We start from the raw sequence: 26,129 nt of genomic DNA, 5'->3' as shown, positions 1-26,129 counted from the left end.
ATAACTGCCAGTTGGTGGCTTTTGCAGGTATAGATTGTGGGGGAGCAAGGCAGGCAGGGAATATGTTCCCAGCAGCTGAGACTGCCCACTGAGACAACCCCAGGGGTGAAAGTAAGTTAGAGGACTTACAGGTATGCCAGAGTCCTGAGCAGGGGGCGTGGCCTCAACAGGAAGAGGTGTGGCCTTAAATCCCCGGGCCCTTTAAATCTTGATTTAAAGGGCCAGGGCTCCAGCTGCGGTACTGGCAGCTGGGAGCCCGAGGCCCTTTAAATCACCCCCGAGCTACCAGCGGCAGAGGTGGCTGGGAACCCCAGGTCTCGGGGGTGATTTAAAGGGCCAAGGGCTCCAGCTGTCACTACTGCAGCGGAGCCCCGGGCCCTTTAAATCACTGAGGACCGCTACCCCAGGGCTCTGGGCTCTGGTAGAGCTTTAAAGGGCCTGGGGCTCCACTGTGGTAGCAGCTGCAGGAGCCCCGGAGCCCTTTAAATCCCCGCCTGAGCCCTGCTGCCAGAGCCCTGGGGTAGCGGCGGCCAGGCTCCGTCGGGGATTTAAAGGGCCCCGGAGCTCCAGCCGCCGCTACTGCCCCGGCCCTTTAAACCCACTCCGGAGCCCCGCCGCCACTACCCTAGGGCTTCAGCAGCACGGCTCCAGTGGGGATTTAAAGGCTCGGGGCGGTAGCAGCGGCTGGAGCTCTGGGGCCCTTTAAATCCCCGCCATTGCCCCCCTACCCCTACCTTAGGGCTTGGGCAGCAGGGCGCAAGCGGGGATTTAAAGAGCCCCGGGGGGGTAGCGGCGGCTGGAGCTCCGGGGCCCTTTAAATCCCCACCTGAGCCCTGCTACCCGAGCCCTGGGGTAGCAGCGGCGGGGATTTAAAGGGCCGGGGCAGTAGCAGAGGCTGGCACTCTGGGACCCTTTAAACCCCCGCCAGAGCCCCGCCGCTGCTGCCCCAGGGCTCTGGCAGCAGGGCTCAGGTGGAGATTTAAAGGGCCAGGGCGGTAGCAGTGGCTGGAGCTCCGGGGCCCTTTAAATCCCCGCCGCTGCCCCGCCACTGCTACCCCAGGGCTTTAAATTGCACTCTGGGAAAGCTGGTCCTGGTACGGTGCACTGGCTCTTACCGGTACGCTGTACTGGGGCGTACCAGCTTACTTTCACCTCTGGACAACCCATACAGACCCCTTCTGACCCCAGCCCTTCAATGTGTCTCTGTCTTTGGACACTCTGATAACCCTGTTGGGGAAAACATCCCAAAGTTTGGGAACCTCTGCTTTTGACAGCACATGAAAAATACAGTTCCAAACAAAACAATGAAACACCTACATGCCCTTCCCTGTCTCAATTTCCTCACATCTCTGGAGCGGTTCTTTGGGCTTAGGTCAGAGTTCTCTGGGATGTCCAAGACCCTCCCATCTTCTCCTCCTGCATACCCTTCTTTTTGGCTTCTGGTCTCTTCTCCTTCTCTAAAATGGCTAGTGAGAATCCTCCTTTTAGAGAGTTGATGTCCCCTCTGTCATGTGGCCCCCGATCAACCTCATCAGCTGCTTAAAGTCCCACCTACAGCAATTCCTTCATCCAACTAGAGCTCTGTTGATGGGCTGTGAATTAAATTCCATCCAGTCGCCTGTAGACAAGGCTTCGTGTCATAATCATGACTCCAGAGGCAGTGAGAGAGAAAAAGGATAACAGACATGTACTATCAGTATGCTAAGAATGGAAAGGAACACCTTATGAAACAGGGCTGGAGTGGGAGATGAAGAAAGCACTAAAATATAAACTGAAATTGTGTTTCCAAATAAATGCTATGCTTTGAATCCTCAAGGACATGCATATTTTCTTGCTGTCATTACTATAATCATTTGAAACTGCATTTGGTCAGCAATTACCTTTATTATTTGTAGCTGAACCCCTTCATCTGTTTGAGGACCTTGAAAACAGCCACATATTGTCTCAATAATTCTATCGATTAATTTTTTGCCTGGAGCTGTACTGTCTGGAGCATTTCCAGTCAAGTGCCCATATGCTATAAGTTTCTGGAGGAAAAAAGAAAGGGAAATGCTAAATAAATGAATTTTAAAACCAACCTTGCAATTCAATATGTAGATTCACATTTATAATGCAAATGAAGTCAGGATAATTACAACAGTGCAGTGTATCCCAAATCACAGTAAATTTCAAGCATTTGCAGAAAATCCTTCAAAAGCATTTATGTTCTTATCCAGCAACTGCAACAACACTCAGTATGAAGTTTATCAATTTAGCTTACCTAAAACATTACAATTTACAGTCTATAAACATTTACTCAAAATAAAAACTGTCTCAACAATTTTAACTGGATTCTGAGACTGACTCAAAAATTCTACAGATATTCACATTACATTTTTTCCTATTGCATCTGTACTATACAATGTTATAATACACTTAACAGAAAGCAAGTTTACAGTATGCCTTTCAAGGCTGGCAAACATAAAACTGGAACCACTAGGTGTGTTTTGGTTTGCAAGTATTCAATGGTCTTTGCATGCCTGCTTCAAATCTTGTGAAAAGGAAGAGTATTCTAAAATAACAGAATTCTGTTCTCTGAGCATTCCAGCCATGAGAATACTTGTAAGTCTCAATAACCTCCCTACTCACAATAGAGAGAGCAGACAGGTAGCACAGTGAGACTGTATGCCAGGTATGTATGTGCCTATGAATACAAATATATGCACTGGGTTCATTGTTCTCAGGACACCTAGGGGAAGACAGACAGAATTTTTGGTAGACATCTTAAGCTTTTTTTCAGAACATTACAGGACCAAGATGGAAAGATTAATCTTCTTTACATGGAAAACCCACGTCATGGGCTCAAACTAGAGTATTTGTGAACCTCAAACTTTGACTATTTTACTGCAATTATGAAGAATATAAAATAAGTTTCACAGTAATATACCTGTTCTGGTAGCAGATGTTTAGAGAGTTGTTTTCTACACATGCACATTAATACAAAAGATTGAGGTTTGGGACAAGTTACATTATATATAAATTAGTATACAATTAACTAGTTGTAGTTAATATAAAGTATATATATAGTTAGATATATTTTCTTCCTTTGTTCTTCAAAACTAGTCTACACTTGTCTGAAAAAAATCATACATTTTGGTTAGTATGTCCCATACAGTAGCTGAAAAAAAGACATTCTTCCTTAGTTACATTTACCCATCCCCTTCCCTCCAAACCAAACAAGATTTTCTTTCAGACAGTGAATAAAGCTCAATTGTATACAGACCTGTAAACAATCTAGAGATGTACTAACAATCCTGGGGCACTTAGACTGGCATGCCAATTCGAATGGTAAGAAGTACTTGTCGGCTTCAATAAAGCTTGTCTTCGATTTCACTGGTGGAAGTGTGCTTGAACCAGGCTTTGCTTCTCCATGAGGGGGACTAAACAGAATAATCTGATCATTACAGTGTTACAAGTATCTACGCTTAAGAAATCCTTCCATCACAATACTAGTTTTTCCCATCATTTTTTTCACTTGTTCTTAACCTCAAGAAGGGAAATGATATATTGAAAACTGATTTTTATTAACTCAAACTATCAGAACAAAATGCAAGAGGATGGTAACTTGCAATAAGTAAAGACAAAATCTGTAAAAACAGATTCTCAGTATGAATATAAACTTTGGTTCTACCTGAAAGATTCCTTTACTTAGGTCAGACAGGTCCCATTGATTGCAACAGTGGATCTTCAGGTGCTCTTGCTGATTAGGAGACAGGCAAACTTGTTTTCTTTGAACACAGGTGTAACCCACACACCTCCTGGGTGTGGTGTTCAGCCCCCTCTAGTGGCACTGAGACCACTTAGAAATTAATGAGTCTGCTCTACACCCTTAGCTAAGGGCCATATGGATTTTAGCTCATGCAGTAGAGGCTCACCCATTTAGCTCCAGAAGTCCCAGGTTCGATCCTGCCCGCTGACTACTGGGGTCTGTCGGTGTTACACACCGAAGTCTGCACAACAGAACTTTCAGAGCTGTGAAATACTCCTTAGAATTATCTAGATAACAACTTTGCTACTATAGAGTAAATCGTAACTCAGACAACATGGCTTATTGCAAAGCATGGAGACTAATGACTAGAACATCATGCTTTAAGATCCCTCATATCCTTTTGGCAATGTAAGACTTCCCTGACCTAACAAAATATGCAGATGAGAACCAAAATGATTCTATTCTCTTCCTCAGGCAGGTCCACAGACTATAAGAGTAGGAGTACTTGTGGCACCTTAGAGACTAACAAATTTATTTGAGCATAAGCTTTCGTGGCAGAGGGGCATTGCTGGCACATGATGGCATATATCACATTGGTAGATGTGCAGGTGAATGAGCCTCTGATAGTGTGGCTGATGTGATTAGGCCCTATTATGGTGTCCCCTGAATAGATATGTGGACACAGTTGGCAACGGGCTTTGTTACAAGGATAGGTTCCTGGGTTAGTGTTTTTGCTGTGTGGTTGCTCGTGAGTATTTGCTTCAGGTTGGGGGGCTGTCTGTAAGCAAGGACTGGCCTGTCTCCCAAGATCTGTGAGAGTGATGGGTCGTCCTTCAGGATAGGTTGTAGACCCTTGATGATGCATTCGAGAGGTTTTAATTGGAGGCTGAAGGTGATGGCTAGTGGTGTTCTGTTATTTTCTTTGTTGGGCCTGTCCTGTAGTAGGTAACTTCTGGGTACTCTTCTGGCTCTGTCAATCTGTTTCTTCACTTCAGCAGGTGGGTACTGTAGTTGTAAGAACGCTTGATAGAGATCTTGTACAATACCCACCAGCAACCACACACCACACAACAAAAACACTAACCCAGGAACCTATCCTTGCAACACAGCCCGTTGCCAACTCTGTCCACATATCTATTCAGGGGACACCATCGTAGGGCCTAATCACATCAGCCACACTATCAGAGGCTAGTTCACCGGAACATCTACCAATGTGATATATGCCATCATGTGCCAGCAATGCCCCTCTGCCACGTACATTGGCCAAACTGGACAGTCTCTACGTAAAAGAATAAATGGACACAAATCAGATGTCAAGAATTATAACATTCAAAGACCAGTCGGAGAACACTTCAATCTCTTTGGTCACTTGATTACAGACCTAAAAGTGGCAATTCTTCAACAAAAAAACTTCAAAAACAGACTCCAACTAGAGACTGCTGAATTGGAATTAATTTGCAAACTGGATACAATTAACTTAGGCTTGAATAAAGACTGGGAGTGGATGGGTTATTACACAAAGTAAAACTATTTCCCCATGTTTATTCCCCCCTCCACTGTTCCTCAGACGTTCTTGTCAACTGCTGGAAATGGCCAACCTTGATTACCACTACAAAAGGTTTTTTCGCCCCTGCTCTCCTACTGGTAATAGCTCACCTTACCTGATCACTCTTGTCACAGTGTGTATGGTAACACCCATTGTTTCATGTTCTCTGTGTATATAAATCTCCCCACTGTATTTTCCACTGCATGCATCCGATGAAGTGAGCTGTAGCTCATGAAAGCTTATGCTCAAATAAATTTGTTAGTCTCTAAGGTGCCACAAGTACGCCTTTTCTTTTTGCAGATACAGACTAACACGGCTATTACTCTGAAACCAGACTATAAGAATGGGATTCTTACAGTAGTATCCACTTGAAAGTCCTTTGAACTGATTACAATAATTATATACAATTTCTTATAAAAACTGCAAGTTTTGAACTATTATTTCATGTAGCACCTTCTTTTGAAGATGTCCACTAATATTTATATCTAGTATTTAGTGAAAGTGGAACATTAAGACCAGCCAGTTCTGTTGCATATCTTTTCATACAGAGTAAGGAGGATTTTCTAAATCTTTTGGTGTGTGCATATATCTGGGTTACATCTTCTCCTTAAGGTGACTTGGTGAGGGGCAAAAAGGAAGTGATCACAATTTCCCAAGTTCTGTGAAAGACTATTCATTTTTGCGGATGAAAGCTGAATTTGTCCTCAAAGCTATCTTAGCCTGGAGAAAAGTGCAGAACTCCAAGGAAACAGATACATTTCTTGAAATGATTCAAATTAATATTTAGGAAGCACTTCCAAAACTAAATTAAGGTACCAGAGCAGGGAAGTACACATTTGTTGTGGAGTTGTTCAAGCAGCTGCTTTAAGGAATTCCTTAATATTCAGGTGAGAATATATTTTCTTTTTACTTTATGTTTCCAGGATAGAGAACAGAGCCAATACTTTGATATCTTATTTTAAAATCCACGAGGGGCTCCAGTTATACAGGTTACCTCTGAAGTCCGCTGACTAATTGGTGTAAGGAAAGATCAATACAATATGCTAATCTTTTAATGGGAGGCCTAATTCTGTACCTGAAAAATTGTAATAGCTTTCTTTCAGATTCATTACAAAATACAAAGGCACCCGTCTTGCTCCTATTAAAGTCATTGGCAAAACTTTCCTCTTCCAAAGTTTTGTGTGATACAAGGATTAAAAAACATCAGTTAAGAATTTTGACTTATCTATATGTTATACATAATGTCTAGATAAGATAATAAAGATAGTCTACTGTGCACTATGAAATTAAAATACCCACAGATATTTTCAGGTCACAATGTGCTCTAAACCACAGCTGTCTAATCCTGGAGTAACTCCACTGATTTCAAAAGTTAGGGCTTGATATATATATATATATTTTTTTAGAAGTGCTGAGCACCCACAACTCCAACTGCATTCATGGAGACATATATATGCTCTGCCCTTCTAAAAATCACTTACTGTGGATGTATACAGATAAAATCAAGATAAGGGTCTGCTTCATGGAATTTGAATTGCCTGTAAAACTCCAAATAATTAAAAACATAGTACAATACATTGAATTAGAGATAAACTCTTTTTCCCCCATATTGTTTGACAAGTAGAACTGCTTTCTAAGATGTGCAGTGATGCCCGCTTTGTGATGTAACCCAGTCACTTGTTGGAGGAGATTAAATAAACATATTTTGTAGAAAACATTCTTGCGATCTGTATTTATCTATATTCTGTAGCTGCACCTCTGAGTCATATCTCACTGCATTGACACAGTTAAAGGAAACACAAATACATCTAAACTTAAAAGAAAAAAATTCCCTGGAGAAGTCTCCACAGCCCTTAATACAAAATACTGTATTTGAATCTTCACCAGTTTAAGAAGTGAGCTGGATTAGCAGATATCGTTCTTGAACAAAGCATGGTTGACACCACCCCAGGTTTCCCTTAGTTCTTAGTCTCCACCATTCAAAACAAAAACAAAACAAAAAAAGGAGGGGGGGGGGGGGGAAGAGCTAGATGCTATCTTTTTCAATTCAACATTTGGATTTTTACAAAATCTGCAAGAGATGCAGTTTTCCCTGATATTGTTTTCTTAGAGGCTACCTCCTCAGAGATTCCTCCACATTCTGAGCTCATTTGAAATTCCCATGCAGGCCATTTCCTCTTAAGAGGAAGAGGTCAGATCTCCTTTGTCCACCTCTGGTAGGGCTCTGAGGGAGGTACACACTATTCCTGCTGTAGGGTGTTAGCACACTCTATGGATCTAGCCTAAGATCTCAAGGATTCACTATCATGCCACTTTAAGGTCAGGTTCTGAAAAATTAGATAGATTGGGTAGCTTGGGGTGGGGGGTGGGGGGGAACAGTACAGGGAAACCCTGTTCCGTGGGAGTTCAATATGTAAGCCACATGGATGGAGTCTCAAAGAAATATTAAGGCCCTGCCCCAGCATAGCCTGATGAAAGAGGTCACTGCTGTTGCTTGATGCTTAGGAAGCCCCTTGAAAAGGAGCTGCATAACCATAATGCTCCACTTGGCTCTGAAGACAGAATCTTCAGGCAGGCTCAACTACTGCTGATGCCTGGAAAGAGCAGGAAGATCCCCTGCAAGGTGATGTTGTTTACACAGATGAACATCCGAGTCAGACCCAGCAGCCAGAAGGGTTTCACAGACCCAGGAGGAGACCTCTGCTGAGTTCACAGTTAGCTTCATGAGCAGATGAAGTTGTCTGAAGCAACAAGAAAGCCTTGCTCCTGCTTGGGAGTCCACCATGAGGGTTGTGGTTACACACAAAAAACAGCTGAGGCAGACGTGGCAGCCAGTTTTAAAAGGGGCTTAGGAAACTTTTGTTACACACAATGTATCTTGTCCTGGCTTGCACCACTGATACTGGGTAGTATTTGGTACTCTTCCTCCATTAGTAGTAGGGTGGATAAAAACAATGAGTTTTTTTTAAAACACTGTCTTTTATTTTGCTATTTAAATTTTTTTTTTAAATAAAACTGTTTAAAATTAAATCTGAATGTAGGCCTTATAACGTTTTCAATTAAACTTACTACAATCTCTTGTTTGTGATTAAATATTTAAATAAAAAATAAATATGCTGAATCTATGAGCCTCTATGAAAAGCTCTGTGTTAAAGGTTGCTTTTTTATATAAAGAAAGAATCAGGGGCAAACATCGAATTTTTGAGGTCAAACTTTATAAATATGGTACAATAGGTTATATGCTGTATTAAGGGCTCAATCCTATGGGAGACCCATGGGCTGTGCTACTGGATGCATAGCACTGGCAAACTCATCACAGATGTTGGGACCCAGCCTCTGACTCCAGGAGACACCATTGTTTATCTCATCAGGATCATCCACTGAACCCGCCTGGGTGTCTCATACTCCCTATTTTATAGCTTCTTCCTGCTTGAGTTCGGATTGGCTCCTTTCTAATATTATGACTCCGCCAAGCATGGAAACTTGCTCTCTAGCTCATGGAAAAACACTGATCTACCAGCCCTTGCTTCTGGACGGTTCTGGGCACTTGAAGTAAATGGCCTTGCTGTCTTCTTGCATATGTCCAGAGAGAGATATAAACAGAAATCCATTAGTTTCTCAACTGCCTCCCTCTCTGTCTCTAAACAAATAAAATATTGCAGTGCAGTCTAATGTGGGTTACACAAGCAAAGTCTCAGATTGTTGTTTAATCTTTTGTTTTTCTGGGGATAGGAGTGCAGTGGGGAATTATGTAACAAGGGAGAAGGGGCAGAATGCGAAACCAGAGAGGAGCAACACTGGTGTCAAAGCAGGACACTGTGGGAAGAAGGGACAACATTTTTCAGAGTGCAGCCTCTAGTGTTGATTTCAACACCTGGAAACTGGAGAAAAAAATCTCATAGCTTCAGGTAGTAAAAAAGACGCTACTTGGGAATATTTCAAGAAATTCCTGCAGCTCTGGGTAAAAAAGGAACTCCTGCCAAATGTAAACAGTGCAACAAAGATATAAGGCCTGGTCGTCAGAATGAAACATTATGAAAAATGCTCCTCAGGAGGCAATGACTTAAGATGATGATGTGGACACATCTGAACAATCTGCATCAACTGGTTAGTAAAGAATGCTGCAAAAATAAGTTATGGACTGTTTACCATGTCTTACTATGCTAGCAAATTATATAAAGTAGTCAACATCAGACTAAAGAGAAATACAGAAAATATGCTGAATATAGGAAACCTATTTCCATAACCTTGAACAAACTGCAGAAAAATTGCTGCAATACTGCTGATGCTGTTGAAATTTATAGAGAACTTCCAGAGACACTGAAGAAAGAAATACCCAACTACAAAGTTAAACTGCAGGAAGTAAAGAAGTGGGTGGATCAAGCGCTTACTCCACCTCATTTTCTTGCCAATATTCTCAACCCAAAGTGTGAGGGTTCATGCTTAATGGATGAAGAAGATGTTTCTGCTATGACTTGGGCATCTAATAATCACCTAATCAGTCATGCCAACCATAATAAATTTCAGGGCTGGAGCTGAACCATTCAAGCGGTACGTTTGACAATGATGTTTTAAAGAGAGTCAACCACTGAAGTCACTAGCTAACTGGAACCAGATTTGTTGAAGTATTAAACCAGCTTTTCACAGCAGTAGCCTCTTAGAATATTTTCTTCATTTGGACTGATTCATTCAAGATTGAGAAATCAATTGGGAGGTGAAAAGATAGGAAAACATCTCTCTCTCTTCCAGTCTATGAATAAAAACAAGGAGGAAGAGGATATCTACTACTTTTAAAAGTCTGAAGGACAGCCTAAGTAACTTAGAAGACTGGTGTCTCATTTTCAAGAGACTTAGATGACTAGGAACTTAAGCTCCAGTCACTTTCACTTAGGCATATTTGAAAATTTTCCCAGACTGACCTGAAATAGGAAGTTTAATTCACGGACTACAATTAATCCTTTTGTTCCTTTAATAAATCATGTGAAAGTGAACATGCTTTGATAAGAGAAGCTTATATATCCAAAACATTAAAGGTTTTGCTTAATAAAACTAAATCTTATTTACAGTTGTGTGTTTAATTAAATTCCAGTTAATTTCCTAATAAAGCAGCTTGACACAAATCATGAGCAAAAAGTTAATTATCTAGTAAATAAGCAATATAATTCACCATAATTTTCTAATAAACTAAAAATGTACAATTAAGAATCTGAAAATACTAATCTAATTGATTAAATAAATGTATAGCTATAGTATACCCTCCTAGATAGCAAAAAGATATACCAAATCTACCATAAAGTCTTTATTGAGCTGTAAATCAACATGGTTTTAATGGTTACTTCAATCAATGAGAATTCACCTCTCTTTAGAAAATAACTGAAGTACAAATGGAAAAGTTGATTAAAATCGATAACTTCAATTGAGGCTTTCCACTTGGTGATTTAAATCATAGTTTACATTGTGGCTTTAAATCGATCCACCCTGACTAGTACCAATCTTAAATAAGAAGCATGACAGGCATTTCTTGCCCCTGACTTCCCTGAATGGATTGGGGTCTGCCCCAACAGCAGATCAAAGCCATACAACACCTCAAAGAAAATTTTTCAAAAGGTTAATCAGACTGTGGAGTTAATTATTAACTACCTAGATATCCAATGTGAGATAAGAAAAGGAGTTTAAAATGAATTTTGGAGAAAAATAGGAAGTTCCTCTGTCCTAATGCTCTGCAAAGGAAGATCTTCTACCTCCTCTGCAGCCAAAGACAACTGATAACTCTTTGGTAGGAGGGGTACATCCTACATCCATAGCTAACAAGTCTATATGCCTCCAAAGCAATAAAGGAAACTGAAGATCCACTATTAGAATCTTTAGACATGCCTGAAAAATATATAAACAAAATAAAAATCTATTTACAAAATATTTCATCATAGGTAAGGATTATATGTACACTACACACACAAGCAAAACTATATACTCACAAAACAACTGTGTTAAAAACCTAAAGGCTGCAAAGCCTAACACTCAAAAACTATAAAATGTCAGAATTGAGGTTGCACATGCAACCTGGATGAGGCCCCTTTGTGCATATGCATTGTGATACAGTCTTTAATTACATGATCACATACTATTTTTCCACAGGATTCCTGCCTCATTCAGTGCACAAGATGGATGATCCTCACTATATAAAAAGCTATTTAGTATTTTGTTCTATCCTCATTGTTCAATGTGTGGTTGCATATCTTATTTACTGCACACTATTCAAATATGCTATGAGAACAGAATTATTAATTTCCTCATGGATTTTTCTATGGTGCTCATCTGAGTGCTTCAGAAACATTAATTTATTTTTATAACATTTCTGTGAGGTGCAGGAGGGGACTCAGACAAAGAGAGGTGAGAAGGTAAGATAAGAAGTGTCTACACATTTTACAGAGTGGTAGCTGTGTTAGTCTGCACCAGCAAAAACAACAAGGAGTCCTTGTGGCACCTTAGAGACTAATCAATTTATTTGGGCAGTAGCTTTTGTGGGCTAAGCTTATGCCCAAATAAATTGGTTAGTCTCTAAGGTGCCACAAGGGCTCCTCATTGTTTCTACACATTTTAGATGCCCAATTTGAGGAGCCTAGGGTCTAATTTTTCAGAGTACAAAGCAACATGCAATAATTCATATCTTCCAAAGCACAGTTGCCCTTGCCTTCAGTTGCAGCTATGAGTGAGTATTCAACATTGCTACAAATCAGACCCTGGGGTCTCAAGATGGACGTTCAGAAAATGAGGAATGCACAATTACTGGCCTCTGAAAAGTTTGGTTTAAGTGACTTGCCTAGCATCGCACGGGAACTCTGTGGCAGAGGACAGGATAGGATCCAAATCCCCTGGGTAGCATTCAACTGCTTTAACCATGAGAGCATTATCACTCTTCCCCTGCTTCATTCACAAAATACCATCCAGTTTCTGCAGCAAATGAGGCGGGAATCCTACAGACAATAGCCTCCTTCACTACTCAGCTCTGATTCATCCCTAGAACACAGCTCATCCTGTGCACTGAATGAGGCAGGAGTCCTATGTATCATGTAATTAAAGACTATCATAACAAATGCCCAGTTTGCCAGGGTGTTCGCAGATTTGCTGACAGCAGAGCAACACAGACTCTAGAAGCTTGGATTCTATTCCAACTTCTGGAGGGAGTGTTCTCTAATGGTCACAGATCTTTCTATACACTCTGCATGTGTCCCATTCAGCCTGTCCTAGATCTGTCTCCCTACCCCTGACTCCTCAACCCAGTGCCAGTCTCTTCCTTTAGCCTACCCAGTCTCTACATCCCAATCTACTTGCTCAGCCAGTACTAGTCTCCATCTCTAGGCTCCCCAGCTCAGTCTCCCTGGAGCTCCTTGCCCAGCCAATCCCAGTCTCTCCCTTCCTTGGTTGCTCATCTAATCGCAATATCTGACCCCAGGGTCTCATCCCAGCCCACAACAGCCAATCCAAGTCTACCTCCCACACGGTCCCTACCCCAGTCTATTCCATCCTCCCCCCACAACCCTTCAAATCTTTCTGCTCTCACTCTAAGTTATATAACAGCTGCAACAGACAGGAGTGGCAGTTGCAGGCAAGCTCCTGAGTATTATGTATCGCACAAGAGATGTTCAGCACCTTTCAGGATGAGTCACCATATGGATAATGTTATATGCTTGAATTCATAATGAATACTATACAAGTGCCTATATGACTTCTCTTCCTATTTTCACAAGACAAATTATTTTTGCTCAATAAGAGGAAGAGAACTATTACATACCTTTGTTTTTCTGTTTCAGCTTTTATTTCCTCTGTAAAAGGAAACAGTGAATTAGAATTCTGATCATAAAAACATAGTTATGGAAATATTAATATGCACAGTCACTCTAATTTTATATTTGTTAACAGGTGGAAAGTCAAACTTCTATTTGGACTAACACCAAGTTGTTGAACCAAATTTCAGTTTAAAACAGCAACCACCATCACGAGCAGTTCAAGTGTTTCTATAACTCGTTTCTCATCTAATTTGCAACTAATATATTATTAATGCAGTATCAAAACCAAGATGAGCTAGATCTTTATTTTCCAAGTAATTTATTATTTAAAGTAGTGCCCAGTTGCCCCAAACAAAATCAGGGCCACCTTGTGTTAGGCACTGTTTCAATACATAGCCTTTGTCCCAGACAGCTTACACAAAGATATAAAAGGGTGGTGGTGAAGATTGCAGTCAAAACAAGTATACATAAAATGGTTTTTAATCCTTTGAAGACAAACAACTCTAACATTAGGCTGTTTTATCAATATATGCATTGTATCCTATCTTTGCAAACTTTGCAAGTCTGATTTATGAATGAACAGGAAAACTACATTAATGACATCAGTTTTACCTATAAAAACTTTCTCACTTGTGCTCTTAAGAAACCAATTATACAGACAATTTTTCCTTTCTGAATATACAACTGACTGCAAACAGTTGAAGCAATGACCTGGAGCAAAAACATACTCCTGTAGCATTTCCACTTCAGACATGATATTAAAATAAATCATTTTTAAATTATTGCAACTTAGAAATAATGGAAGAAATAATATGAGACTTTAATCCTTTCCCCATCCTTCATATAATCAGGTCAATGATATATAAAAAATGCTTAATTTTGCCCAGTATTTTAAATGTCTAGACTCTAGACATTGTGACAAAATATTAAACAATTGTGTAGCTAATTTTAAGAAAAAAAAATAAAATCTTCAGATACCAGATTACTCACAATTCACAACAAAGTAAACTGTAACATCTTTCATAGGAAACACATGGTGTTTACTGGGCATTAAGGAATCTGATTTCCACAGAATTTGCTCTGGTTACAGTAGGGAAAGACATGGACAGTTGAATAATAAAATTATATAGAATCAATACATGAAATCTTATTAATATTCATCACAGAAAAAGAAAATGATACTGATGTATCATTAGAGCAAAGTTTCCTGTTCTAATCGTAAGCATCGATCAAACATGCATAGAGTATTCACTCATGACATTTTTCATCAGTTAGAAATGATAGAAAAATAAGACTGCATTACAATTTACCTTTGAACATTATCATTAACCAAGAAATGATGTAGTACTTTAGCCTCACATGCACTGAATTATTTGAATTAAGCAGCCACCCCCTTTCTCCATAAATGAGATTTATTATTCAGAAGTTGCATTTCTCAATTGTGCACACACAAAAGTTGCTATCTTTATAGTTGAACAGTTCTGAGTATGTACAAATTGTATGAACTTCTAGTTTTTTCCTTTTTAATTTCAAAGTGGTAATTCTGATTTGCCACGAGACAGAACTAGAGGTTTGGTATTTGCAGATTCTTACTGATTAGGAAGTTAACATTTCTCATTAAACTCACTTATAGCAAAGCTATTTCATATCTCAGTGTTCCCTCTCTAGTTTAAACAAATATTAAATTCACTTACAAAAACTATTCTTAGTCAAGAGAATCCTTCCCGAGCTAGATAAAATTTTGTTTTCCCAAGGATTCTATTTCATTTTGTAATAGATACAATCACAGTAACATTAAGCCACTCTTTGTTAATTTTTATGATAAAATTAAACTGAGTTGTATATGTTTAGGGAACAGAGGGAAGCCTGCCAAATGTTGAGGAAAACTTAAGGTAATGCTTCCAATAAACAGTGAATACCAGTTTGAAATCTAATAGCGCTACTTCTGGAGTGGCTGGCATTCCTTCTCTTCTCCCAGTTAGAAAGCACAACCGGATGGCTAGTTTCATTAGTGAAAATCCCACCAGAAACTGATTTAATTCTTCAATTCTCAGGACTTGAAAAGAAATGTATGAAATACATACTGGCAAAGGTGTAAACCTACTAGCCAGAGGCCAAAAACATAAAAGATATGAGAGCAGAATTAGGTGTAACACCTAGGAAGATGCATTAATTATTGGAAAAAGGGGATTTCTACCAGGGTGCTTTGCCTAAAGTCAGCAGCATCTTCATATCAGTCTAGACCTACAACCCTATCGACCTACGAGACATCCGATCATTTGAAATCTTTTTCTTTTGTTGGTGGAAGGAGAAAGCTCTTTTTTCCTCAGTCATCTTTGGAGCCTTCCCTTACTTTACCTCCACCCCCTTTTCTGGGTTCTTCTCTCGATGAATAAATAATTCTAGAGCATTCCTTTCTGCTATTGGTAACTTCACCAAGAAACTGAAAACTAATATAACTGTTAGTTTCACTTCCATCTGCTGGGTTTCCAACTGCAGCAGAGAAATCAACCAGTCTTGTCAGATTGACTTTGTATTAAAAATTAGGGTAACTAACCTATTAGGACAGGGGAACTCAAAAAAGCCAAACAGCTTTGTCTAGGTGGGCATCTGAGTAACACTGGGGGAAAAGTGTGGTTTTCATCCTTTGCAGTGAAATGACAGGATATGGAGAGGTGGCATCCTGTTCAACTTGGTGGAGGCAGAGACAAGAAAAAATAGTTTATAAAGGCCTTTAAAAAGTTCTCTCTCTTCACAATTAATGTGTTCAGTTTCCAAACATATATTTGTTTTTATGATTATGTCTAAGTTATGAAAAGAAGTTCTGACTGGTGAAGTTGTGCTAATTAATCACACTGTCATGTTATTGACTTCAGAACTACAATCCAGAATTTTTAAACCCGTTTTATAAATTACATTCCAATAGCCAGCAGGAGGCATTTCAGTTCTGGACCAAATGGCTTAAAAAACAGACCTAGTCCAGCTCTACAAAAATCTGTTTATTTACAGAAAACAAGCTACATGATTTGTGCAGTTTTGCCACTTTGAATTTTAAAAAAATCTAACAGCAATTTATTTTAATGCTTTATTTATCCTCCAGAAGCTCATTTCAGAAAGCCAACAAGCATATTATTTATCAATACAATAACAATACATCAACTATAATGAACAGTATGTCATAACCAGTGATATCTAACTCCTCTGATATTTTCATTAAAACATGCTTATGTCCAAACAGGGACACCTATCCAAGGAGAAAGAACCATTTTCTATACTGCAGGGAATCAAGATATGGAATGAGCAGTGATCTCTCTCTCAATAAGCTGTCATCTCTCCTCCCTTCCTGCTTCAGAACAAAAGAAGTCAGAGTCTTCAACGACTATCCAAACAAAGGTACCAGAAAGTCCTCCAAAGTGAAGTGACCCAAACCAGCAGACTATGAGGACGGGTGGGTGGTAGAGGCATTGTGTCAAAAATCTAAAGAACTTATCACTGAATACACTATGCCTCTAGGCCCCTCCCATTAAAACAGGAGACTGTTAACTTCTTGTGCCACAGTATCCTGAGAAAATGGGAAGAAAAAGTAAATTGTGTAATTGAACTCAACAGGAACTTTCATAAACTCAGCAGCCTTTACTCTATAGTATTTAGGCACAGTGGGTCAAACACACTTTGTCGGTTATGTATGAGTAAATACCCACCACGCTTCCCAGTCAGTTATTCTCCCACAACATAAACATACTTTGGATAGTTGAAAATGGTCTGAAGCAGCACATAAAAAGCAAATTATTAAACCCTCACTTTATACGCAGCACAACTTGATCCAGATGAGTGCAGTTAGTTTCACCTCTGCATCTAGTTTTACATATGGAAGGGCTGCAGAGAAAAAATGACATAGCCTGTTATTTTTCCTACCGAGACTGCCCATGCGTCAAGCACTCATTCTGGGCGTCTGCTCTAGAAGACACAAAAATACATAATCTGTATTACACAAAAATAGGGAGAAGCTTGTCAATAAAAGTACAAAGGCAGAGAAAAAAGGGGTAGGAGAAAACAATAAAACAGAACAGAAAACTGGAGGAAGAGACCAAAAGGAAAGGGGATGCAGAGGGACCCAAAAAACAAAACAAAAAAACAGGACATAGACAATGTAAAAGGAGATGACGAAAAGTGTTGATTGTGGAAGCTGGTCTGTGTACGTGAAACAGCTTTCTAATCATGGTTAGTCAGTCTCTCTTCCATTCCTCCCTAAAAAAAACACACATGAATATCTCCACTTTAGGTTCCAACTCTGAGAGCCATTCTGCTTGTTGATTCCATTACGTGGCCCCTGTTTTGTTAGGCTATGAGACCTCTGGGGAAGAAATTCTTCTTTAGCAAACTTCTCCAACTGCACAGCACTATGTAAATAGATAAAAAGGACACAGGCAGATGGGGAAAGAAAGAAAAAGAATTATAGTGAGGAAGAGAAAGATCAAATAGTAGTGGTCTCACTATGCATTGCCTCACATTTTATTCCTCACTGAGAACAATGTAGTGTAAAGAAGTGAGTTGTCAGAACTGTGTGTTTTTGTACTGCTGTAGATAATCAGTAACAACATTTTCTCCCCTATTTAACCTAAAATAGATCTTATAGATAGAAGGAAAATTATAGTAAAATTGAGAGACCATTCAGCCCGTAGGTCTTTCCATATGCTATTTGATTTCTGACATTTATTGACACTTTCCTAAAATCTTCAGAGAAACTAGAAAAGTTACTATTTCATGGCTGTCACTCCACTCTCAAACCATGATGGTAGATGAACCAGAATGGTGATCAAGAGATACACGACAGACATGGCAAGGTACAAGCTAGTGAAATAAAGCCTTCCCCATGAATCTGAGTGAGATTTCCACAGTAAGGGAAAACACAGTTAGGCTGATAACAGTGAAGGGCCAGATCACCCCCTCTCATGAGGGAAAACGCACACACACAGAGCCCAGGGACTGGAAAATTCTGCTAAATTACCCCTAACATAATTATAGATTTGGGAGTGGAAGGGAAGGAGAAGAGAAAAAAATTGGGGTGGAATGGGCAGGGATTCAGCTTCTAGAAGCCACAGATGTGCTGGAGGCCTGTGGTATCAACACAGAGGCCCAGAGCTTCTGCATCAACTCTAGGATTCCCTGCCAGCACTGTTCAAGTGAAGCTACTGAATTAGTTTGGTAAAACCTCTCAGAGGGTTATATTACATAAAGGCGCTCTGCAGAAAAGCCAATATATCCTCAGGTGGTATTAACTGAGCTACACACTCTGCTTGGTTGGGAAGGATGGCAGAGAGGCAGAAACATACATCCCACTCCCCATGAGCCCCACAATACCCACACATAAATCCTCTCCCCTAAAGACGGCTCTAAGGCTATGTCTACAGTTGGAGCTGGGATGCGTCACTTCAGCTCGCGTTGGATTTCCTGACTTCATTAAAACAAAAAGGTAGCTAATACTACAGTTAATATCACAACGAAAAGTCACATATACTAAACAGAACAAAAATGGGTATACATATTATCTACTGACAGGTTTCAGAATAACAGCCGTGTTAGTCTGTATTCACAAAAAGAAAAGGAGTACTTGTGGCACCTTAGAGACTAACCAATTTATTTGAGCATAAGCTTTCATGAGCTACAGCTCACTTCTTCGGTATGCATCCGATGAAGTGAGCTGTAGCTCACGAAAGCTTATGCTCAAATAAATTGGTTAGTCTCTAAGGTGCCACAAGTACTCCTTTTCATATTATCTACTATTGAACAAGTACTGATATGAACAAGTCAATATGAAAATATATTTTTACTGGTAAAGATACAGAATGATTTATACTATAACATGGAAAACAACAGGTTAGTAAGATTATCATAGCAGAGTATGATACTGGAAAAATGATAATTTTTGCGAACATTTCATTTATAACATTTCCTTCTAAAAATGCACATGCTTCATTTCTTCCCCATTACATTTCAGCAGTTTATAGAGGTGTCTCACTGTAGCCATGGTATTCTAGCACAGAAAGCTCCTACTTGGTTTAAAAGGAAAGTGTGAACTAAGTCCTTGATCCGGCAAGAAGTTGCATGTAGGTGGGAGGTCTCTGTATAATGTTACCCAGATAACTCAATATCTAGGCAAGGAAGGAATGAAAGTGAGAAGTAACAGTTTTAAAAATGCAACCTTCCTAAATATTCAGAAGGGAGAACCAGACAAGACACCTAGAAAATCTAATAAGCAAACAAGTGATCTACAATCCAGGATAAGAGAGGAGAGTTTGAAAGGACAAAGCAATTCTGAGTCAGTTCTTTTGAGTCACTGCAAGTGAACCGGTTTCCAGGCAACATGCAATGAAGAATAATTTTATACAATATTAGTAATTAAATAGTGTACATCCTGAAGTGTATATTTTAAAGCATTTGCTTGATTTAGTTGGCTTCTCTATATTTTCTCTGGTTAGTCTCCCCAATATCTGACACTGCCAATATTGCTCAATTTGGTATGCAGCAACTGTGGGAAGGAGAAATCTTTCAAAAGTCACCACAGGATTTTCAACATGGGGGGCAATTTCTATGTTGTTCTTTTCATGGTTATGTATACTTGGGCCCTCTTGACTTAGCAGTCTCTGTAAATCCCTCTGATTTCAAAGGTCTAAATACTAGGTGCTAAGCGCTGTATTGCAGCTATTACTGCTGCACTTGTTTAAGAACCCTTTGAAATTCACATAGGTCATCAGCATTAAGCAACTCAAAAACCTTGAAATTTTCATTATGTATTTAGAGACAAACTGAAATTATGCTATTAAACATTTCTACTGTGGTAGTTTCTAATGGAGCCCAACCTGCTTGAGTCCTTTGTGCTAGGCGCTGTACAAATATGTTACAGTCTCTGCCCTCCACAACTAACAATCTAAACAGATTATGCTAAATACATTTTTAGTTTATTTAGAATGGAAGTGAAAAGGTATATAAACAGATACCAAAATTGCCCATTTTATCTCATCGCTCCTTGCTGGTACTAAAGCTTAGCACTAGCAGAGAAGGATGCCAATATCAAAAGCTTCTCTCTCCCTGACTAACCAGCAGCAACAGAAGACATGTTAACGCTTTGAAGGCAATTCAGAGACTTCCAGGAAGAACTAAAATAATCATATTTAAATAGACCAAACAAAAGAGAAGCAGCATGGGAAATCTGATCTGAAAGCATTGCCTGCATTTAAACGGCAAGTGCGGTAATCCAAAGATTTACCATTACCATTGTACAGTTCTTAAAGATATCCAAGGTACAGAAGACATGTACATCACTGCAGAGAGACAGCATCACTGCCCATGCTCTAACCTAGGTGTTGCCTGAACCTCCCTGCTTTCCACACAGAAAAACCTCTCATCCAGGAGTGAGGGTGCTTTAAGCCTAGGACTCAGCCCAGGCTGGCAACCTGCCTACTTCACAGCGAGAACACAGGCTAATCAAGCCCAGGTGCCAACAGTCCTCCAATCGCTTCCTACAATTCCACCTGGGCCATATTTTCTTGCCACTGGACAGAAAAATAATATGCAGCTTCACTGCTTTTCAAAGATATCAATTGTAGTCCAGATAAGGTGCTCACACATGATGTCACTGACTGTTAGTGAGAGTAGTAAGAACTTAAGGGGCAAAAAGAAAAGAGGCCAGATATGAGCTGCTATATTCTGCCAATAGGTCAGACTGCTCCTTCGGCAGGACAAGAAGAGCCAGTCTGCAGCTGCGAGGATGCTGGAAAGGGAGGAGAAAATGGCAAGGGACTATAATGCCCATGAGCATGCCACAAGGTAGGAAGAGCAACAGCTAGAGCTGGAAGAGGAACAGCAACATAAGGAGCTGATGCACTGACTACCTGGCACAATGGCCACAAGAAAATGTGAGCCCCTGCACTGCTCCCAGCCCAGCCTGCTCCAGTGGCCTCTCCTCAATTGGCCCACATCCAACATACATGATGGGGAATTAACCAGTCAATACAGTTCATGGATGGTCATGTACATGGGCAGATGTACCCTATCAAGGTTCCTTCTCCACTCTGAACTCTAGGGTACAGATGTGGGGACCTGCATGAAAACCTCCTAAGCTTATTCTTACCAGCTTAGGTTAAAAACTTGCTCAAGGTACAAACTTTGCCTTGTCCTTGAACCCTATGCTGCCACCACCAAGCGTGTTAAACAAAGAACAGGAAAGAGCCCACCTGGAGACGTCTTCTCCCCAAAATATCCCCCCAAGCCCTACACCCCCTTTCCTGGGGAAGGCTTGACAATAATCCTCACCAATTTGCATAGGTGAACACAGACCAAAACCCTTGGATCTTAAGAACAATGAAAAAGCTATCAAGATCTTAAAAGAAGAATTTTAATTAAAGAAAAGGTAAAAGAATCACGTCTGTAAAATCAGGATGGTAAATACCTTACAGGGTAATCAGATTCAAAACAGAGAATCCCTCTAGGCAAAACCTTAAGTTACAAAAAGACACAAAAACAGGAATATACATTCCATTCAGCACAACCTATTTTACCAGCCATTTAACAAAAGGAAATCTAATGCATTTCTAGCTAGATTACTTACTAACTTAGCAGAAGTTCTGAAGAGCATTCCTGACCTGGTCCCGGCAAAAGCATCAGACAGACAGACACCCTTTGTTTCCCCCCCACCACCTCCAGCTTTGAAAGTATCTTGTCTCCTCATTGGTCATTTTGGTCAGGTGCCAGCGAGCTTATCTCAGCTTCTTAATCCTTTACAGGTGAAGGGGTTTTGCCTCTGGCCAGGAGGGATTTTATAATTCTGTATACAGAAAGGTGGTTACTCTTCCCTTAATATTTATGACATACCCATTGCACTCCACCTCCATGCATCACAGGGGGAAGAACAAAGTTCAACATATTCATAAATTATCTGGAAAAAGAGGTCAACAGTGAAGTGGTAAAGTTTGTAGATGATACAAAATTACTCAAAATAGTTAAGTTCAAAGCAGACTGTGAAGAGTTAAAAAAAGGCATCTCACAAAACTGGGCAACAAAGTAGTTGATTAATGCAAGATAATACATTTTGGAAAACATAATCCCAATCATACATACAAAATGATGGGGTCTAAATTACCTGTTACTACTCAAGAAAAGATCTTGGAGTCACTGTGGATAGTTCTCTGAAAACATTCGCTCAAAGTGCAGCAGCAGTCAAAAATACTATCAGAATGTTAGGAACCATTAGGAAAAGGATAGACAAAAAGACTGTAAATATCATAATACCACCAAATAAATCAATAGTATGCCCACATCTTGAATACCACACGCAGTTCTGGTCACCCCATCTCAAAAGAAACATATTAGAAATGGAAAAGGTACAGAAACGGGCAACAAAAAAGATTAACGTTTTCATTCATGACCTTGGCACAAAAATAGGAGCATGCTAATAAAATCTGCGGATGATGCAAAGTTGGGAGGTATTGCAAATATGGAGGAAGACTGAAATAGCATACATGAAGATCTGGACAACCTTGAAAGCTGGACTAATAGAAATGTGATTACATTTAATAGTGCAAAGTGCAAGGTAATACTTAGGGACTAACAACAAAGAATTTTTGCTATAAGCTGGGGATGTATCGGTTGGAAGCAACAGAGGAGGAGAAAGACCTAAGTGTATTGGTTGATCACAAGATGACTATGAGCCACCAATGTGATGCAGCCATGAAAAAGGCTAATGCAATCCCATGGTGCATCAGGCAAGGTATTTCCAGTAGAGAGAAGGATGTGTTATTGCCATTATACAAGGCACTGGTGAGATCTCATCTGGAATAGTACATACAATTCTGGTCTCCTACGTTTAAGAAAGATTAATTCAAAATGGAAAGGTGCAGAGAAGGGCTACTAGGATGATCTGAGGAATGGAAAACCTACCTTATGAGAGGGGGCTCGAGGAGCTTGGCTTGTTTAGCCTAACCAAAAGAAGGGTGAAGGGAGATAAGATTGCTCTCTATGAATACAGAGATAACTTAAATAAATAGCAGGGAGGAAGAGGAGTTACGCGCCAATGCCGACACAAGAGCAGAGATATACACTGACCATCAACAAGTTTAGGCTTGAAATTAGATTAAGTTGTCTAACCATCAGAGGAGTGAAGTTCTGGAACAGCCTTCCAAGGGGAGCAGTAGGGGCAAAAAACCTAACTGGCTTCAAGACTTAGCTTGATTTTATGGAGGGTATGGTAGGATGAGACTGCCCACAATGGCATGTAGGGGAAGGATAGCTCAGTGGTTTGAGCATTGGCCTGCTAAACCCAGGGTTGTGAGTTCAATCCTTGAGGGGGCCATTTTGGGATCTGGGGAAAAAATTGGGGATTGGTCCTGCTTTGAGCAGGGGGTTGGACTAGATGACCTCCTGAGGTCCCTTCCAACCCTGATATTCTATGATTCTATGTGGCCCATCCACAACTGCTAGTAGCAAAAATTCCCAAACGGCCAGAGAAGGGGCACTAATAGGGAAAGGCTCTGAGTTACTATAGAAAATTCTCTCTCAGGTGTTTGGCTGGTGAGTTTTGACAACATGCTCAGGGTTCAACTGATCTCCATATCTGGAGTTGGGAAGGAATTTTCCCCCAAGTCAAATTGGCACAGACCCTGGGGTTTTTTTTGCCTTCCTCCACAGCATGGAGGACAGGTCACTTGCTGGTTTAAATTAGAATAAATGGTGGATTCTCTGGGTCTTGAAGTCTTTAAATTAGGGCTGTCAATTAATCGCAGTTAACTCACATGATTAACTCAAAAAAATTAATAGCAATTAATCGCACTTATAACAATAGAATACCAACTGAAATTTATTAAATATTTTGAACGTTTTTCTACATTTTCAATATTGATTTCAATTACAACACAGAATACAGTGCTCACTTTAAATTATTATTTTTGATTACAAATATATGCACTGTAACAATGATAAACAAAAGAGATAGTATTTTTCAATTCACCTCAAACAAGTACTGTAGTGCAATCTCTTTATCCTGAAGGTGTAACTTACAAATGGAGATTTATTTATTTTTTGGTTACATAACTGCACCCAAAAACAAAATGGTGTAAACTTTAGAGCCTACAAGTCCACTCAGTCCTACTTCTTCTTCTGCCAAACAAGTTTGTTTAAATTGATGGAAGATACTGCTGCCTGCTCCTTATTTACAATGTCACTGGTGAGTGAGAATAGGCATTTGCATGGCACTTTTGTAGCCAGCGTTGCAAGGTATTTACACGCCAGATATGCTAAACATTCATATGCCCTTTCATGCTTCGGCCACCATTCCAGAGGACATACTTCCATGCTGATAATAATGCATCAATTAAATTTGTGACTGTATTCCTTTGAGGGGAGACTTATGTCTCCTGCTCTGTTGTACCCGCATTCTGCATATATTTTATGTTATAGCAGTCTCGGATGATGACCCAGCACATGTTCGTTTTAAGAACATTTTCACAGCAGATTTGACAAAACGCAAAGAAGGTACTGATGTGAGATTTCTAAAAATAACTAGAGCACTCGACCCAAGCTTTAAGAATCTGAAGTGCCATCCAAAATCTGAGAGGGATGAGGTGTGGAGCATGCTTTTAGAAGTCTTACAAGAGTACCACACTGATGCGGAAACTACATAAGCAAAACAGAAAATCAACCTTCTGCTGGTGGCACCTGACTCATGAAGGGACATATGAATCTTTAGTGCATCTGGCACATAAATATCTTGCAACGCCAGCTACAACAGTGCCATGTGAAGGCCTGTTCTCACTTTTAGGTGACTCTGTAAACAAGAAGCGGGCAGCATTATTTCCCGCAAATTGTAACCAACCTTTATTGTCTGAGTGATTGGTTAACCAAGAAGTAGGACTGAATGGACTTGTGGGCTCTAAAGTTTAACATTGCATTCAAAAATAAAACTTTTTTTTTAACATAATTCTACATTTGTAAGTTCAACTTTCATGATAGAGAGATTGCACTACAGTACTTGTATGAGGTGAACTGAAAAATACAATTTTTTTGTTTTTTTACATTGCAAATATTTGTAATAAAAAATATAAAGTGAGTACAGTACGCTTTGTATTCTGTGTTGTAATTAATATATTTGAAAATGTAGTAAACATCCAAAAATATTTAAAATAAATGGTATTCTATTATTAACAGCACAATTAATCGCGCTATTAATTTGTTTAATGGCACAATTAATCACCATTAATTTATTTTAATCGCTTGACAGCCCTACTTTAAATCATGATTTGAGGACTTCAGTAACTCAGTGAGAGATTATGGGTCTGTCACTCTAGGGAGGGGGTGATGTTCTGTAGCCTGCAATGTGTACGAGGTCAGACTAGATGATCACGATGGTCCTTTTTGACTTTAAAATCTATGAGTCTATATTAACTGAATCAAGATAGGAGAGCTGTTGCAGCAACAGATTTCAGCAAATGGAAAAGTGTGTTTATTTCTGAAATCAAATTTAGCAGGTGTAAACACCATTTGAAAAAATGAAACACTCATCATAAACCATTTCAGTTACTTATTGTCCTAGAAGTTTTCCAAGTCAACTGATGTAGCCGGCAATGTAGGATTATGGTGGGGATGTCATAACCCATGGAATATAACCCATGACATAACCCATGGAATCTGCTACAGTTGATTTACTGGTACAGCCAAGGATTATATCATGGTAAAACAGTTTCTAGCTCAGCAGTAAAAAAAAGAAAAGAAAAAAAAAAAGTAAGGTGCAATGTTAGATTTTACTGAGTAACTATTACTAAAATTTGATAGTGCACATTAAAAAAAACTTGTATTTCACCAATGCAAAACTATTCAAACACAGTCTTTAGATGGCAATTGTTACTGCTTCTACACTAGATTCCTCAAACTTCAAAAACCTAAACCAGCAGTCTTCTACGAAGCAGCAGTAACTTCCTTTGGGAAATTCAGAATAAGACATTTAATTACAAAGCTAACAACTGATAATTTAGATGGTCTAGAAGTTCCATTAACTTAT

General features: G+C 39.7%; 1 protein-coding gene across 2 annotated transcripts in view; it reads right to left on the bottom strand.

The window, feature by feature from the left end:
• ARFGEF1 (ADP ribosylation factor guanine nucleotide exchange factor 1) overlaps nucleotides 1–26,129 on the bottom strand; it is a 184,009-nt gene that overhangs the window by 102,350 nt on the left and 55,530 nt on the right. Inside the window, exons 1-4 of one of the 2 annotated variants that reach the window (XM_043539525.1) lie at nucleotides 16,883–16,901; nucleotides 13,087–13,117; nucleotides 3,263–3,419; nucleotides 1,881–2,027 (exon numbers count right to left, since the gene is read on the bottom strand). Coding sequence is in view for 1 of the 2 variants with exons in the window: in XM_037892470.2 (XP_037748398.1) it covers nucleotides 1,881–2,027; nucleotides 3,263–3,419; nucleotides 13,087–13,117 (335 nt within the window). In the remaining variant the exon portion in view is untranslated. Of the gene's footprint in view, nucleotides 1–1,880; nucleotides 2,028–3,262; nucleotides 3,420–13,086; nucleotides 13,118–16,882; nucleotides 16,902–26,129 lie in introns of those variants that run through there. The other variant, XM_037892470.2, reaches the window with a different exon arrangement.

The sequence above is a fragment of the Chelonia mydas genome, chromosome 2 (assembly GCF_015237465.2).
Source record: "Chelonia mydas isolate rCheMyd1 chromosome 2, rCheMyd1.pri.v2, whole genome shotgun sequence".
Classification (NCBI taxonomy): domain Eukaryota; kingdom Metazoa; phylum Chordata; order Testudines; family Cheloniidae; genus Chelonia; species Chelonia mydas.
Note: the sequence above shows the minus strand (reverse complement) of the source record. Positions and strands in the feature narration are given on the sequence as shown.